Source organism: Marmota marmota, unplaced genomic scaffold (genome assembly GCF_001458135.2).
Source record: "Marmota marmota marmota unplaced genomic scaffold, marMar, whole genome shotgun sequence".
NCBI lineage: Eukaryota > Metazoa > Chordata > Mammalia > Rodentia > Sciuridae > Marmota > Marmota marmota.
In genome coordinates, this window is record NW_025999998.1 from 5,591,431 (window position 1) to 5,607,218 (window position 15,788).

Here is a 15,788-nt window from a genome sequence, read left to right on the forward strand (position 1 = left end):
CCACTGACTGCTTCTACCACCCTTGTTTCTTAGCTATAAACCTCCACTTCTCCTTGCTATATTTAAAGTGGAACCCAGTTCTCCACAGAGCTCCTTTTCCCTCCTGTTTCAGTAGTTACTGGATAAAAGCAATTTTTATTCCCTTAACTACTGTTTGGCTCTGATTTTCTTTCTTTTTTTTTTTAATATTTTGCTTTCAGTTATAGTAGGACAAAATACCTTTATTTTATTTATTCATTTATTCTTATGTGGTACTGAGGATTGAATGCAGCGCCTCACACATGCTAGGCGAGCACTCTACCGCTGAGCCACAACCCCAGCCCCCGGCTCTGATTTTCTATAAGTCCCATCAGCTACCACATTGCCTTGAATTGAGGTCAATTCAGGTATACTCTCACTTAATTATTAAATTATATTTGTCTTCACCAGTACTCTTTATGCAAGGTAGCAGGAGAAAAGGGGCAGGGAAGGAATATTGAATTAACACTTTATATGTGGAGCTACTATAATTCCTGCCTCTCCAGTTTCTTGCTGAGCTAAAGTTGATAACCATAGCTTCCTATTCATTCACTCATGTTCCCTCTGCCCTCTGCCAGCACCTTGGTAGATCAGGACTTTTTTACCTGAAGTAGTGATATAACACTTCAATTTTTGCATAATCTGAAATTTAATTGGTCCCAACTTTATTGGCTTACTGCAGTTATCTAATGATCATTATTATTGTTCATGAGAGGATTAGGAGATACCCAGTGAATCTCTGGTTGTCACACATAGTTCTCCTTGCCCTTCTTGAATAGCTGCAACTCAATTTCCTTTTAGTAATTGGGATCAATCTTCTCAATTTTGTCACTATGATGAACCAAAATTACCAGAGGGCACTTCCAACTTCCAATTCCCTAGAACCATGTCTGGATTCTCCAGTGGAAGCATTTCTTCTTTTTGAACTAGGACTTTCAAGCATGACAAACCCAAGATCAGAGAAATGGTGTACTGCATATTTTCTGGTTTTCCCTCTAGGCATTGCGCCTAGAAGCCTGACTACCATAGACTGTGTCAACCTGACTTCCTTGTCTTCTGGCTGTCATGTGGATCTAGCCAATGGAAGACCTGACAGGATATGGGAGCATGGAAGGACAGAGAAGTAGGCCTTCTATCTTCACTCTGTTTCCACTTTGAAGTGAGGTCCCAACAGCGGCTACAACTATAGAATCTCATCCTGCTCTGCCAAAGGTTGGCATTGACTGCTTTTCTCTATAAACAATATGGCTGCTATTGGGTAACCTCTCCTGCAGCTGCAGCTTCAAATCTCACCTGGTTTTGGTAATTTCCCCCTCTTTCTCTCCTTCAGACTTAGAATTAGTAACAGTTCTCATTGTTCTGGCCACTACAATTTATTAAATCCTTTATGCCAGACAGTTTGTCTAACTATATTATCTGATTTGGTCCTAATAACCCAATAAATTAGATGTTTTTAATTCTATTATAGATAGAGGTGATAATGTGAGAGGGTGACAATGACAGCTGAAAATTGAATCTAGGTGTGTTCATGCCAGTATGTGCACTCAAACACTACTCCATGCTCTCAAATATTACTTCCTACTTCGTGGAACAGTTTAACATCCCTTAAAAATTTAAACTTCCTCGTGGTTTTGCTCCTAACAACACACTCTTGCTCCCACAACTGGAAGTGGGGATGTTGTTGCAATTTTCCCATTCAGCCATTGAACAAATAGTGTTTGAAAGCTAAATACTGAGGGCTGGACCTTTCTCAAGGCCAGAGACTAGTGAAATCCATTTGAAATCTATGCTACTACCCCAGGCCATTTGATAACAAAAGATAGCTCTTCAAATAGTCTCTCAAGGAGGCTGGGAGAGAAACTTGGTTTACTCAAGATAGAAATTGCTGGTCTGAATGAAAAGTGGGCATTTCTCAGAGGAGCAGAGGATAAATATGGCTTTATCCAAAAAAGAACCCATAATTCTGGTCAAGTTTGTTCCTTTTGTGTATATATATTTTGCTACTTGAATGGTGGCAGCTTTCCAGCTGAGGAAACAGGCACTTATTTGAGATTTCCATTCTACTTCTTCTGCCTTAAAAACAACTGCTGACATTTTTAAGATGAAATGTAACTGGCAAAATCAAGAAAGACCATTTAAGCTCACTAGATGTCAAATATCAGCTACAATTGCAATGGTGTAATACCCCTATTAAATTAGCCAGTTAGTAGAATGTACACATATGTATACAAGTGTATACATATGTGAATATATATACACATGCAGAAATGCCCTCTGCCTTACCAGGTAACAAAAGCTCCAAGAGGAAGGATTAAAACTCTTTCTATGTGATCAACTGTTTTGTTCCGAGACCCCAACTCATTAACTAAAACTGAGTGTTTAATAAACATCTGTTATTTGAAAACTTGCCAATGAAGTCATGGTGAAGCTGAAGTACATTTTCAAAGAACCTGTTTTATAATGTCTTTCCACTTTTCAAGTTATTTCAGAATACTTTTTATCTTTTTAACAGTACTAGTTTCTAAACAGTAAACTATATAAATTGACCTAGTCCTTCTTTTAAAAAAATTAAATATTCTGATTATGGTTTATTTTTAATATATTTTTCTGTCCTTTATTTAGCATTGCAATGTACTTATTTATATCATGTTTTAGGTTTTTTTTTTTTTTTTTTTTATACTGGGGATTGAACCCAGAGGAAATTGGCATGAATCTACATCCCCAGTTCTTTTTATTTATTTATTTGTTATTTAAAAAATCTTTTATTGATTTTATTTTTTAAAAAATACACGACAAAAAAAAACTAAAAAAATAAATAAAAAAATAAATAAAAAATACACGACAGAAATAGAATACATTACAATTCGACATCATGTTTTAGTGCACCTTACAAGTCGAATATCAGGCCAGAGAAAATTGCTTTGTAAATATAAAAATGTAAACAAAATACAAATTCCATTACCAAAAAAACCCCAAAACAACAACAAAAAACAAACAAACAAACAACAACAACAACAACAACAACAAAACGACTGCTGAGTTGTTATGTTTTTGAATTTGCCTCTTCGACACACCTGTTCCACTTCCATTCTCACCTCGACTGGAAGAATACGCCGGCTTCTGTGACGATTGCGGGCCCTTTAAGAAAGCCAAGGGCCGCACTGATTGGCTGGGGCTCTTAACAACTGTCATGGCCAGCCAATCCCGAGGCTCTGTGGGCAGGGCCTCGTCCCCGCCGCGGTACTAGGGGGCCCTAGCTTGCAGGCCTCGGCAGCCATCACCTGGTCACCGCGCCCCTTTACTCATAGCCGGTGAGTGAGCGCCCGCCGCGGCCGTGTGGGGAGGGAGGGTCGGCACCGCAGCGTTGGCCGGCGCAGCTCCCGGGCCGGGGCTGGAGAGGCGGCTCTCCCACTGCCCCTGGTGCTGATAGCTATTGCCAACCTCATTTCAGAAAAGCTGGTTCTGTTTGCATTGGCTTGAGGTCTCTTTGTATTGTTAGAATGGAGTTGGGAAAAGTCGCTGAGGAAATCAGCATGCCACTTGAGGGGAATGTCTCAATTACAGAAATTGCGTCCAAAATCGAGAGTGGAGATTATTACAGAAAGCCTCCTGTCACCGGGTTGAAATTTGCAGAGGGGAATGGCCTAGTTTGGATCACAGACCTTTATTGAAAATGATTGTGATTATGTGACCAGTCATAAATTCAAACAATTTTTTTTTTTAATCAGGAAATAAGTGCAGAAATTTGGATGTTAGAAGTCATGGAATTCATATTCTCTCTCTGAAAATCAAATTCAGGTTTCCAAGGAAAGACTGCCTGGATTGTGCAATTCTCCTCAGGGCAAATAAATCTTCCCTCAGTAATCTATAGGACAGCCTAGATAGGGCTGGAGCATTACAGACTCTTCGAGGTCTCACAAGTAATGAAGGCAGAAGAGATCCCAAGTCAATTTTCTCAGCCTTCTGAGACTCACCTGTGTCATACATTGTAAAAGTAGTAAAACATTTGTAATCCATGATAAAGTGTTGGATTTTTGACAGACTTATCTCATAAAAAAATCAATGAAATAAAAGTTATTTCTATTGCTTATTTTCTGATAAATTTTTTTTGTAAGTGGGAGACAGAAAATTGAGAATATTCTGAACATCTTAAGGAACACTCCCAGACTTTGGAAAATGGATTGGTTATCAGTAAGAAAAGGGAGGAGGTTTGAAAAACTCCATTGAGGGCGAAGTTTACAAGGTGTGGCACACAAATTTTCAGGTGTAGTCTCTCGAAAGAGAGATTTTCTTTCTGCTCAGCTTCCACCTTTAACCCTTCTTTCTGGGAGTGTCCCATAATCTGTCTGAACTATAAGCCCAGTCCCAAGGAAGCAAGGCCCAGAAAGAGGTAAATCTAAATCCTAACTTTATAGAATATTTCTCTTCTCTAGATGATTGACATGAGGACTGTCCCACTTCAGGGGAGATCCCACCCCCTTACAAACAGAAGCACTCTAAGGGACACAGAATGGTGACATACAGAATGTGTGCATAAAAACTAGAGGACAAATGTTTTCTTTATGTTTGCAGCAGATGTAAAAATTCAATCATTCTGTACATATGCAAAAGAAAAAATAATAAGGAACGGCAATGACTTGAGCCAAAGTTCTTGTACTGCATCATTTGCTTTATGCAAACACTGTGGGAAGTAGACACCATGGAGACTGTCAAGAGGGATAACATATTGCTGGAGCATTTTAGGCAAGTTCTAGGTCTGCTGTCTGGTCTGTACATGGGGTGCTAAAACTTTTAGAAAGAAGAGAATTGCTAGTTCTTCTACCTTCATTAGGTGGCCTCTATCTTTGGCCACAGGTGTTGGAGTGGAACAGAGGGAGAGAACCTTATGATTACCCAGGTCTGTTCTGGGTCCTGTCTTTTCTCTTTTGCCCAGTTTTAATGCTGATTCTGGCTCATTGGCCCCAATAATTCTAGGCTGTGTCCTTAGCCAGAACACAGGGAAGCCATTGAAGTCTGGTTTGTGGCTCCCACTCACCTGGAGCACCATTGGCAGGGGTAAACCATTCTACCTGACATTAAATACCCCCTCCAACATCTCCTAAATTAGCCAGAACCCAAGATTTCCTGATATGGAAGGATAGGAAAATAGGAGCTGTCTGGGCTTCTTAGAGAATATTTGTGACTCCTGGATATGAAGCATTAAGTCTGGCCACCCTCACATGAGCTCTACCACACTATTCATCAGCCTACTAGAGGGGAGCAGTATCAGCAACATTGTTGAGGAAGGTAGAGAAGTTGTGACTTTCCCTGGGTTTTCCCATCTTTTAAAAGTAAAATCAAGAACTAAGTGTATTCTCTATCTACCCAATTGGATAGAGAAAAAAATTTGGAATTCTGACCCACCCAGAATTGACAGTACTTCTCAGGGAAGATTATAAAGTAGAGGATAAAGATAATCTCTGATTTACATGATGGTTTGACTTAGGATTTTTGACTTTATTATGGTGCAAATGCAACATGTATTCAATAGAAAATATACTTCAAAATTTGAATTTCAGTCTTTTCCTGGGCTACAATATACAACAACCATTCCGTTTTTACTTTCAGTAAAGTATTTAATAAATTACATGAAATATCCAGCACTTTGTAAAATAGGCTTTGTGTTAGATGACTTTGCCCAACTGTAGGCTAATGTAGGTGTTCTGCATATGTTTCAGGTAGTCTAGGCTAAGCTATGATGTTGGATGGGTTAGGGATATTAAATGCATTTTTGACAATGATATTTTCAATTTATAATGAGTTTAAATAAGTGACATGTTGAAGAGGGACACAAGTTATGGCAGGATTAATGTACTGATCTTGAGACACCTAAATCTTCTTAAAACACAAATTCAGTGAGCACAGAAAAATCTGTTCACAAGATACTCAAAGTATGTTCTGATTCAACTCTCCAGAAATGCAAGTTTTATTGTCCACCTGTATAGTGGGTAAGAGGATGAGTGCTATCCAACCTGCTCTCAAGATTTATAGCAGAAAGAAAAACTAGGAAATATATACTTTATAGAGTAGAGAGAGATTTTGGAAATGGTCTGATCCAATCAGCTATACTTAGGTGAGTAAATTATGGCCAAGATGGTTAAGCTGGATGGCTAATAAGGAGTAAGGACTAGAATTTACACTGTGTTCTAAGTCAGAAGTTTTTCTTTTTTCACTTTGTCATAAGGTCTTGGTTGCCCAAAGCAGAGCATGCAAGGATGTACATAGTATATTATTTAAATTTTCTTTATATGTTTTACACTTTAGATCAAGATGGGGTTTATATTTTCAAAATCTATGAATGAAAACATGAAAAATCAACAAGAGTTCATGCTTACCCATGCCCGACTTCAGGTATGTTTTGAAACAATTAAGCTATTATGTTGTTACAATGGTTAAGTTCTATCACTTGTACTTCGGCTGTTCTTTTTGACCTTCCCCTTCCAAAAAATTAAATAAAAAACCTAAAATGCTCTTGGGGCCTCTTCCTCAAAGACAAGATGAAATGGATTGCTAATAATCTGGTGAATGTCCTTGTTTAAGTCTCCAATCCAGACACTTGTGTCAAAATTTCCATTCTGTAGAAAGAGATAACTACTTAAGAGTATGATAGGTGGAATAATGCCCTCCCCAAGATATATGTGTCCTAATTCCCAGGAACTGTGACTATGTCAAGAATGTTACCTTGCACAGCAAAAGAGATTTTATAATGTGATCATCTAAGGAGTTTGAGATGGGAATATTATCCTGGATTATTCAGATAGGTCCATTGTAATCATAAGAGTAAAGAAGGAAGGGGGTGGGGATTTTAAGGTACTGTACTGTTCTACTTCTGGCTTTGAAGATGGAATCAGTTGGGATTGAGAGCCAAGGCATACAGGTAACCTCTAGAACGTGGAAAAGACAAACAGATTCTGCACTGTAGTCTCCAGAGGGACCAAGTCCTGTCAGGCCATTTTGTACTTTAAACCTCACAACTATAAAGTAATAGATTTGTGTTGTTTTAAATCATTAAATTCTTATAATTTGTCACAGTAGCAGTAGGGAACTAATACAGATAATGATACCTTTACATCAGATTATACAATGAGTAGATAAAAAAAGATCCAAGCACAGTAGAGGGTTGTCCAGTTGCCTAATAAAAGTTGTCAAAACGTACATTGAAATGTTGGAATTCAAAATCAAGGGTTAAAAGTTTGACCCAAATTATTTTCTTAAGATTTTAGATAAAGATTTCTAGGTCTCGGTTATCCTTTATAGTGCCCGGAGTTGAAGGTTCTACTATGAGACAGTAGAGCTAGTGATTTAATGAGGACCAAAGCCAGACTGCCTGGATTTGAATCCTAGTTGCACCCATGACTAACTGTATAACTGTATAAGTACAGATCAGTCTCATGATCTGTACTCTAGAGGTAATAACATTCCTCCTCAGAGAGATGTTTTAAGGAATAAAGTCAATATATATTATATAAATCACACCTCCAGTAGTTAGAAAAGTGCCTGTAGGCATTAGGGTATATTAGGTATTGCTGTTGTTATTGCTACTAAAGACTGATAAGAGTGTCCTGTGCAAGATAAAGATTTCTTTTGGGGGAATGGAACAATTGAAAGAATGGAAAATTGAATTATTATAACAGAGCAAAGTGACCTACAAGAGACCAAATATTAGATATTTAAATCAGTCAAGTATGTCAGATACTTAGAACATCCTGGTCAAAGATCTTTAGAAACTATAGTTCCCATGATGGTCAGGGTCTGTGAAAGGTTGGGGAATTTTAGCCTAATGGAAAACTCATTACAGAAGCCCAGAGACACCTAGAGCAGAGATGGAGGACTTCATTACTTACATCATAGAAAGCAGCATAATCATGATGTTGGTGTTATTTCCCCATGCCCTGCAAGACTCATGGAGGTGACAAAGATGGGCAAGGACTAGTTGGGTGCTATACAGTGGATTTGTGTCACATTTGAGGAATGTTTAGCTTCTGAAATCTACTGCATTTATAATAAGCCATGAGCAAGGAAGGGGTGAGGGCAAGAAGAGAGGAAATTTCTTTTGTCTCATTCCTCAAATGGCTCACTGAAGCACAAGCAAGAAATGACCCATGTAAAGAGCAGTTAGGGCCTTCATTCTTGACCTAACCTGCAAGAATGTATAGGGACATTCTGGGCTCATGATAATACCCTGATTTGTCAGATTCTGGGAACAGCTTTGACGTTTTTAACACTGATCCCAGTGACCAGGTGTTACAAAGCTGGGGCTGAGGCCAAATGGTTCCAGTGTAGATACTGGTTTTCAGCTTAGCTGAACCAAAGGTGAATCCAGGCATTTAGGGAAATATCTGTTAGGTCCTGTTAATCTAGGACCCTATTGAGATGGCAGTATTGTCTTAAATGGAAGAGTGGGGTGGGGGATAAAGTTTTCCCCAGAGAGTGGTTATTACTCTCTTATGCAAAACTGAGATATGACCAGGCCAGTCATATTCTCAAACACATCATTGTCTTTTAAGTTTTATTTTTTAATTTATTCTTTTTAGAGATACATGACAGTGGAGTGTATTTTGACATATTATACATGTGTGGAGTATTAGTTATTCTAATTAGTATCTGATTCTTGTGGTTGTACATGGTGTGGAGTTTCACGGTGGTGTATTCATATAGGAACATAGGGCAGTTATGTCTGATTCATTCTACTGTCTTTCCTATTTCCATTCTCCCTCTCTTTCCTTCATTCCTCATTCTAATCCACTGAACTTCTATTTTTTCTTCCCACCTCTTATTGTGTGTTATCATCTTTATATCAGAGAGAACAATTGGCCTTTGGTACAGTATTATTTCCACTCAGCATGGTAGTCTCCAGATCCATCCATTTACTGGCAAAAGTCATAAAGTCATTCATTTTATGGCTGAATGATATTCAATTGTGTATATATATCACATTTTCTTTATTAATGCATCTGTTGAAGGGCACCATGGTTGATTCTATAGGTTGGCTATGTGAATTGAGCTGCTATAAATATTCACGTGCCTATGTCACTGGGATATGCTGATTTTAAGTCCCTTGAGTGTATACCAGGAGTGGGATAACTAGGTGAAATAGTGGCTCCATTCCAAGTTTTATGAGGAATCTCCATACTGCTTTCCATAGTGGTTGCACCAATTTACAGTTCCACTAGCAATGTATACATGAACTTTTCCCCCTACATCCTTGCTAACATTTATTGTTACTAGTATTCTTGATAATTGCCATTCTGACTGGAATGAGATAGAATCTCAGTAGAGTTTTGATTTGCATTTCTCTAATTGTCAGAGGTGTTGAACATTTTTTCAAATATTTGTTGATTGATTATTTCTTCTGTGAAGTATCTGTTTAATTCCTTAGCCCATTTATTGATTGGGTTATTTTTATTTTATGTGAATTTTTTGAGTTCTTTATATATCCTTGAGATTAATGCTCTATCTGAGGTGCATGTGGTAAATATTTTCTCCCATTCTGTAGGCTATCTTTTCACATTTTTAATGGTTTCCTTTGCTGTGAAGAAGCTTTTCATTTTGAATCCATCCCATTTATTGATTCTTGATTTACGTCTTGTGCTTTAGGAGTCTTATTGAGGAAGCCAGTTCCTAAGCTGAAATGATTGAAAGTTGGGCCTACATATTATTCTAGTAGGCCCACTGGTCTATTGGCTAGGACCTAGAAAATGAACTTGCATTGCTCAAACCAGCCAGTTTATGGCCCTTCTCTTGTTACTGCAGTCTTGGCTAAACATTACCAAGAGTATTTAGTGCTATTTCCACCAGGTGGCGCTGTTGTACAAGGCATTGAGCCTCTTTGCAGGTCACCTTTCATTTTCCCTATTTTTTCCAGGGAGCTTACAATGTTTCTGTAAGACCACCTGGGAGGGGGTCGGACATTCAGATCCTCTGGTTCACTATGGGTTTTATAATACAAACATGTAACACATCAATTTCATAAAATATTTGTATGCAGTGGGAAAGGGTGGATATTCAGTACAGTATTTTGAATTGGTTCAAGGTCCCTCTAATTTTCCTTCTTCACTGTAAACTTTGCTCAAACTTTACCAGTTGAATCCAAGTTCCCCAACACCCATCTCCCTGCCCATTTGGAACACACAAAAAAGAGTTTAACATAAATACTTCAGGGGTTATCATATCAGGAGAGTAGGTGGGTGGGGGAGATCGGGAGTACACAAGGGTAGGAAGGACTTTTTGTTCTTTGACTCCTCATCACAGAATGGACACTCCTGTGTGCCCCTGGTTGTGTTCAGGGGAATTGACTTTTTAGCCTTCCTTGGTACCACAGTGCTTTCGGTTGGTCCTTGGTAACCTGGGCCATCTTGGTGCATAACACAACTCTCTCCATGGGACCAAGTAGACTCTGGCACCTGCAACCAACAGAGCCATAAAAGTTGGGTCCTTCCTCAAAGTTCCCCTATCATACCCAGACTTCTTCCTGAAAGATCTCAAGTTGGGGAGGAGAGTACACAGAATGAGGTTCTGAGGGCAAGGAAGTTGAGAAACAGCTTGGCACAGGAAAGCAAGTTTTTGTATTTACTTTTAGTTTCAAGTGGCCTCTTGCCACAGCTCAGCAAATACATTTCTAATGATTTCAGTTGACCCAAAGTTCTATATACTCATCCTTGACACCATTTATTTAGGCTTCAGGGACCTCTTGCTTCAGCAGCTGCAGCCACATCATGTTGCCTTTGGCTGTGGAACCTGCTGCCCTATTGTCATAAGAGCATCCTTCCTTTCACCAACCCCAGAGGAAAGCATTGCCATAACTCAAGAACTATTTGGGCAGCTTGTTTCAACCCTATATGTTTATTTATTTATTTATTTGCAATACTGGGGATGGAGCCCAGGTCCTAGTGCAAGCAGGGCAAGCACTCACCACTGAGCTATATCCCCAGCTTTCAACCCTAAATTTTGTTGCTCAATCTCACTCAACACACAGGACAGTGTGTTACTTTACCCTCCTGTCTATGAGAGGAGAGAGAATTTGTTATGAGATCTTAGGGATTTTACTCACACCCTCTAACTCAAACAATGAGAGCCATTATCTTTTCCAGAAAGCCATATCTCAATCATCATCTCACTCTTGTTGCCCAAACTGGTTTTTACCTGACTTGTAAATTAGCAAGTTAGCTTGTCATGATTTTACAGATGCTTGTGGAAGACCTTATTCTCACAGCACAGCACACAGCGTGTTGGCAGCAGTTTTCCATGTACTCCATTTCCCATGGAGGGGATGTAGGTGAGCCTAGTTGGAGGTTGAGATAAATACAGTGTGTTTGTGACATAACTGAGGAACACTGGGTCTTGTGAAATCTACCACTTTTATTATATGTGTCAAGCAAACCTGCAATTTAATGAGGAGGAGATGCTACCTCATTGCTTAATGCTGCTAACCACAACTATGGGAAAGTGCCCAAAGAGAGAGCTGCATCCCTGTCCTACCCAGTAAGAGCTGCAGGAAGACCCAGAGACATGGGGGATTGATTCTCCTAACATATGTGCTGGTTAAGAAGACTAGTTTTTCCATTGGTTGTTATTTCCTTGTTGATTATTATTTATCTGTTAATTTCAAGGAAGGATGACCAGGAGAATATAGATAATACAGTTGAACAAGTCTTGGAACCCTGAAGCTACTTGAATAAGTTCTGATCCTAATTTGGGCAGCCTTGAGAGAAACATAGTAATAGTTTTGGAAGATCAGGTTCATCCTTGAATGTTCCGTATTTAAAAGAATTAAACTTCCCGATCATTCTTAGGTTTAGAGCTATTCTTTCTTTCTTTTTTTTTAAAGTATCATGAGGTATTTGACACAACAGAATATATTTATAATAAATGTTTAAATTATGAAGTATAGTAAAATGAACATCAACTACCCCTCCACTAAACTTAAGAATTATGTTATCATAATTCTCTGGAGCCATATGTAACTTCTTCCCTACTTGTTGAGTGACTCCAAACTGCTAAAGCTAGGCTGTACTTGACCTTCTGTCCCAGAAGTCCGTAGGACAGAAGAAGACCCTGCAGTTGTGATGACATGGACCACTGGAATGGAGAATGACTTGTCTTTATAAGATATTCAAAAGAGAAATTACAAAAATACTGATTGAAATACCATGCTTAAATAATATATTTAGCTTATGATTATATGTGTGTGTTGATTATTTTCTTTAAGGGAAATGATAGAATAAATAAGCAAGCTTTTTATTACAGAAAGCATAATTACTTGAATCCTTAGTCTAGTGGGTTTTATTTCTACTTTATTTGTAAAATAAAAAAAACACAACTCAATAATTACTTATTATTGTTTTTTCTTTCATGGAAAAGGACTAAAATTAGAAATTCAGCAACATCTCCTATACCCGTGGCCAGGTTCTCAATCCTGGCTGTACATTTGGTTCATTCAGAGGCTCTTGAATATTTAGGTCTTGCCCCAGACCAGTTGGATCCCTCATGGCTGTGTGTGGGTGTCATTGTTGATACTTGAAGCTTTCTAAGGGGTTCATAGTACACTGCCCAGGATGAGAAGCTTTGTCCTTTTCTTCTCTGTGATGTTACATAAACATAACTAGTGATTGACAGTGATTTTATAAAATCTATGTAGCAGATAGAACCAAATAAGTTTTCACTTCATAGTAACTTAATCATGAAATTAATCATTGGGGTCTGGTCAATCAAAATTTCTAAGTCTGAAATTGAAATGTTTTCTTCTATTGAAAGATGGAGGGAATTCACACTCTTAGTTGTAATGATATTTTCAAATCATGAGCAATCTTCAATTTCCCACTAGAAATTCCCTTTTCTAACCTCTTATTGAAGATGATAGATAGGTAATTAGCAAGCTTTCACTCCTATAAAAATGAATGCTTTCTTAAAATGCCACTAGGTGGCACACCTAAAGCAATTTTATTTCACTTCATTGTCAGAAAAATATCTTGCTGTTATGAAATAGGATGGAAACAGGAAGTCTAAAGCAGAGAGACAGATTCCATAGGTCCATGCTATGCTACATTGCTATTATAGTTAAAGATTAGTTGTGCAGTGAATAAATATTTATTCATTGTTTGTTACAAAGTTTGGGCAACAAACTGAAGATTAAAAAACAAGAACAAAACAAAACAAAACAGAACAAAAACCAAAAACAAAACAACAAGAGCAAAAAAATCAAGACAAAAATTCAAACCAAAACAGAACAAAAACCCATGAAAAACAGACTTTAACCTATATAGTAAAAAAATGAAGTCAGGATTTAGAGACTCCTTTCATTTTCCTTAAAAGCACATGAAAGACATTGTTCCAAATGTACTAATAAAAACAAAACAGTTTCAAACACATACTGTGAGGCTTTTCTTAGCCATTTCAATAGTCATTTGTCCATTTCTATAAATTTCTATGGAATGCCTAACATGTGCCACATGATACTTTGCTAAATGGATTTCTTCTTCCAAGCAATTCTTGCTTTTGTCCAAGGGGCAGTGGCAACCAGAAGTTTCAACATCGTGTTCAGAACTGAAAATTCTGTAATGTTTATGAACCAAAATTGAGTTGGTGTCAGATATTTTCAAAGTGCTAGAAGATTATGGAGCAACATCTTCAGTTTTGAGAGGAAAACCCCCTCATTCTATATTTAGCTACATTGTACATACTGCAGATGAAAAGAGAAATTCAGACATGCAGATATTCAGAAAATGAGTCAACTAGGTGTTATTGAAAAAATTAACTGAAGTTGTATAATGTTGCCAATTAATAAAGAAATATTAAGAGCTACCAGCAAAATCTAACTTGCTAATGTGCATATAGAGGAGAGGAAAAGGTATAATTTTAAACCAATATTTTGGCAATCTTGTTTCTTCTATCACATCTTCCTTTACCTTTATTATTATTATTTTGGTTTTGGCTGGAATGTACTTTATGGGAAATTTCAACTTAACTGTAAATACTTCAGTATGAATCTCCAACAGATTGTATGCTATACCACAATGCTATTAGACAAATCAATTGGGGCTAAAGATTAGTGGAGCAGTGACTAAATATGTTATTAATAACCATAATTAATATGGTTATTAATAACCATATTTAACTAAATTTACAATAATTCTTTTCTATTGTGATCCCTCATCTCAATTATCTCATACATGTCTTTTTATAATTGTTTGAAATAAGTATCCGAGCAAGTTATTTTTTCTTTTGTAATAATTTTATTTATCAGTCTTCCTAAAGTCTGTTAATCATATCATGGAAGTTGCCCCCAAACAGTTTTCATCTCAGTTTCTCCATCACACTTGGTTAGTAGGGCTCCCAACTCTTTCTTAATTTGTGACAATATCCCTTCCTTTTGACCTGCTATAACATTTGTTTATTGAAGAAGCCAGGTCATCTGTTCTAAGCAATCCCCTGATGGCTTCCTCATTAAATTATTGAACATGTTCTTCTATCCTTCTGCCTGTCCTTCCTTCTTCCTAGATGCTGGCATAATCCAAGGTTTTGCTGAGACTCAGGCTCAGTTTTTCTTTTCCAAGGATCTGTTAGAAGTGGAGCTTGTACATCACACCACAAGCACATAAGGCCTGGTTGTCTTACTCTCAGTGATGTCGGCCTGACCTATCCCTTATAAAGTTCCCCACCAACCTGTAATTGTATGACTTTACTACCCATTTGTGATCATTGCCTATATATATTACTTCATTAGGGCTTGAAAAATGGTGATTTAAAAAGATTCCTTCTTTCTGTATTTATTAGCTGGAAGTTTATTAAGAACTTTTCTTTACTAACTATTGGATATCGCAAAGTCAGTTGGTACAGAAAGCACAAAATGAATTCTTGACCCTTTCCTTTAATTTAGCCATTTTCATAATAATGAACTGATATCAGAGCAATATACATATTTAACAAAATAATTTTTTTATTTGTATACTATGATCATAAACTCTTGATGTATTTTAATTAGTTGCAGTCATCATTGTTTTTGATGCTCAAATTGTCCCAGTTTTGGCTGGGGGGAGATCTTTCAACTTGACATCTGTGTCCTTTGGATAAGACCCAATCAATATTTGATTGTAAGCAGGTCTCATTTCCTACATTAAAGTATATAGCTTAGTAATAAGGATTATTATACTTTGTGTAGTTGCTCTGAGGTTTAAATGAGGTGATACCTGTGCAGGAATTTAGCACAGACCATCGACCCCATGTAACACTCAGCAAGGTCAGTAATGTGAGCCAAAATTTTATTACTAGCAGTGTCATTCATTTATTCACCATATATTTGTGAAGCCTTGCTCTAGTCTAGGCAGTAATTTGGAAGGTGCATGATGCTGGCCAAGTCCTTCCCTCATGGAGCTTACATGCCAACAGGAGAGCAGGCACAAGCCAACTAGCCAGAGTGTGTTATGGGTATCAAGTTCTGTGAGGGAAAAAAGCAGGTTGAGGGTGTAATTTCAGGAGAATGTGGATTGGTGGGGAGATGCTATTTTCAGTGGAATAGATGGTGAGGACCTCTCAAAAAGGTGACATTTGAGCAGAGCCTTGAGGGAACTAAAAATGTAAGCCAAAAGAAAGTCAAGAAAAGATGGTTTTAGGCAGAAGGAAAGCAAGAGCAGAGACTTGGAGGGGGAGAACCTGTGCTGAGTTGGAGGAGCACCAAAAAGACAAAGACCGGGTACCCTGAGCTCTGGAAGTGGCGGAGTGGTGAGGGGATGTGG

At 37.8% G+C, this 15,788-nt stretch overlaps 1 protein-coding gene across 1 annotated transcript in view; it reads left to right on the forward strand.

Moving 5' to 3' along the window:
- The first annotated feature begins 3,216 nt into the window (after window positions 1-3,216).
- Window positions 3,217-15,788, forward strand: part of Plgrkt (plasminogen receptor with a C-terminal lysine) — a 51,943-nt gene continuing 39,371 nt past the window's right edge. The window contains exons 1-2 of the mRNA XM_015492866.2: window positions 3,217-3,329; window positions 6,322-6,408. Coding sequence (XP_015348352.1) covers window positions 6,328-6,408 — 81 coding nt within the window. The 5' untranslated portion in view covers window positions 3,217-3,329; window positions 6,322-6,327. The remainder of the gene's footprint in view (window positions 3,330-6,321; window positions 6,409-15,788) is intronic.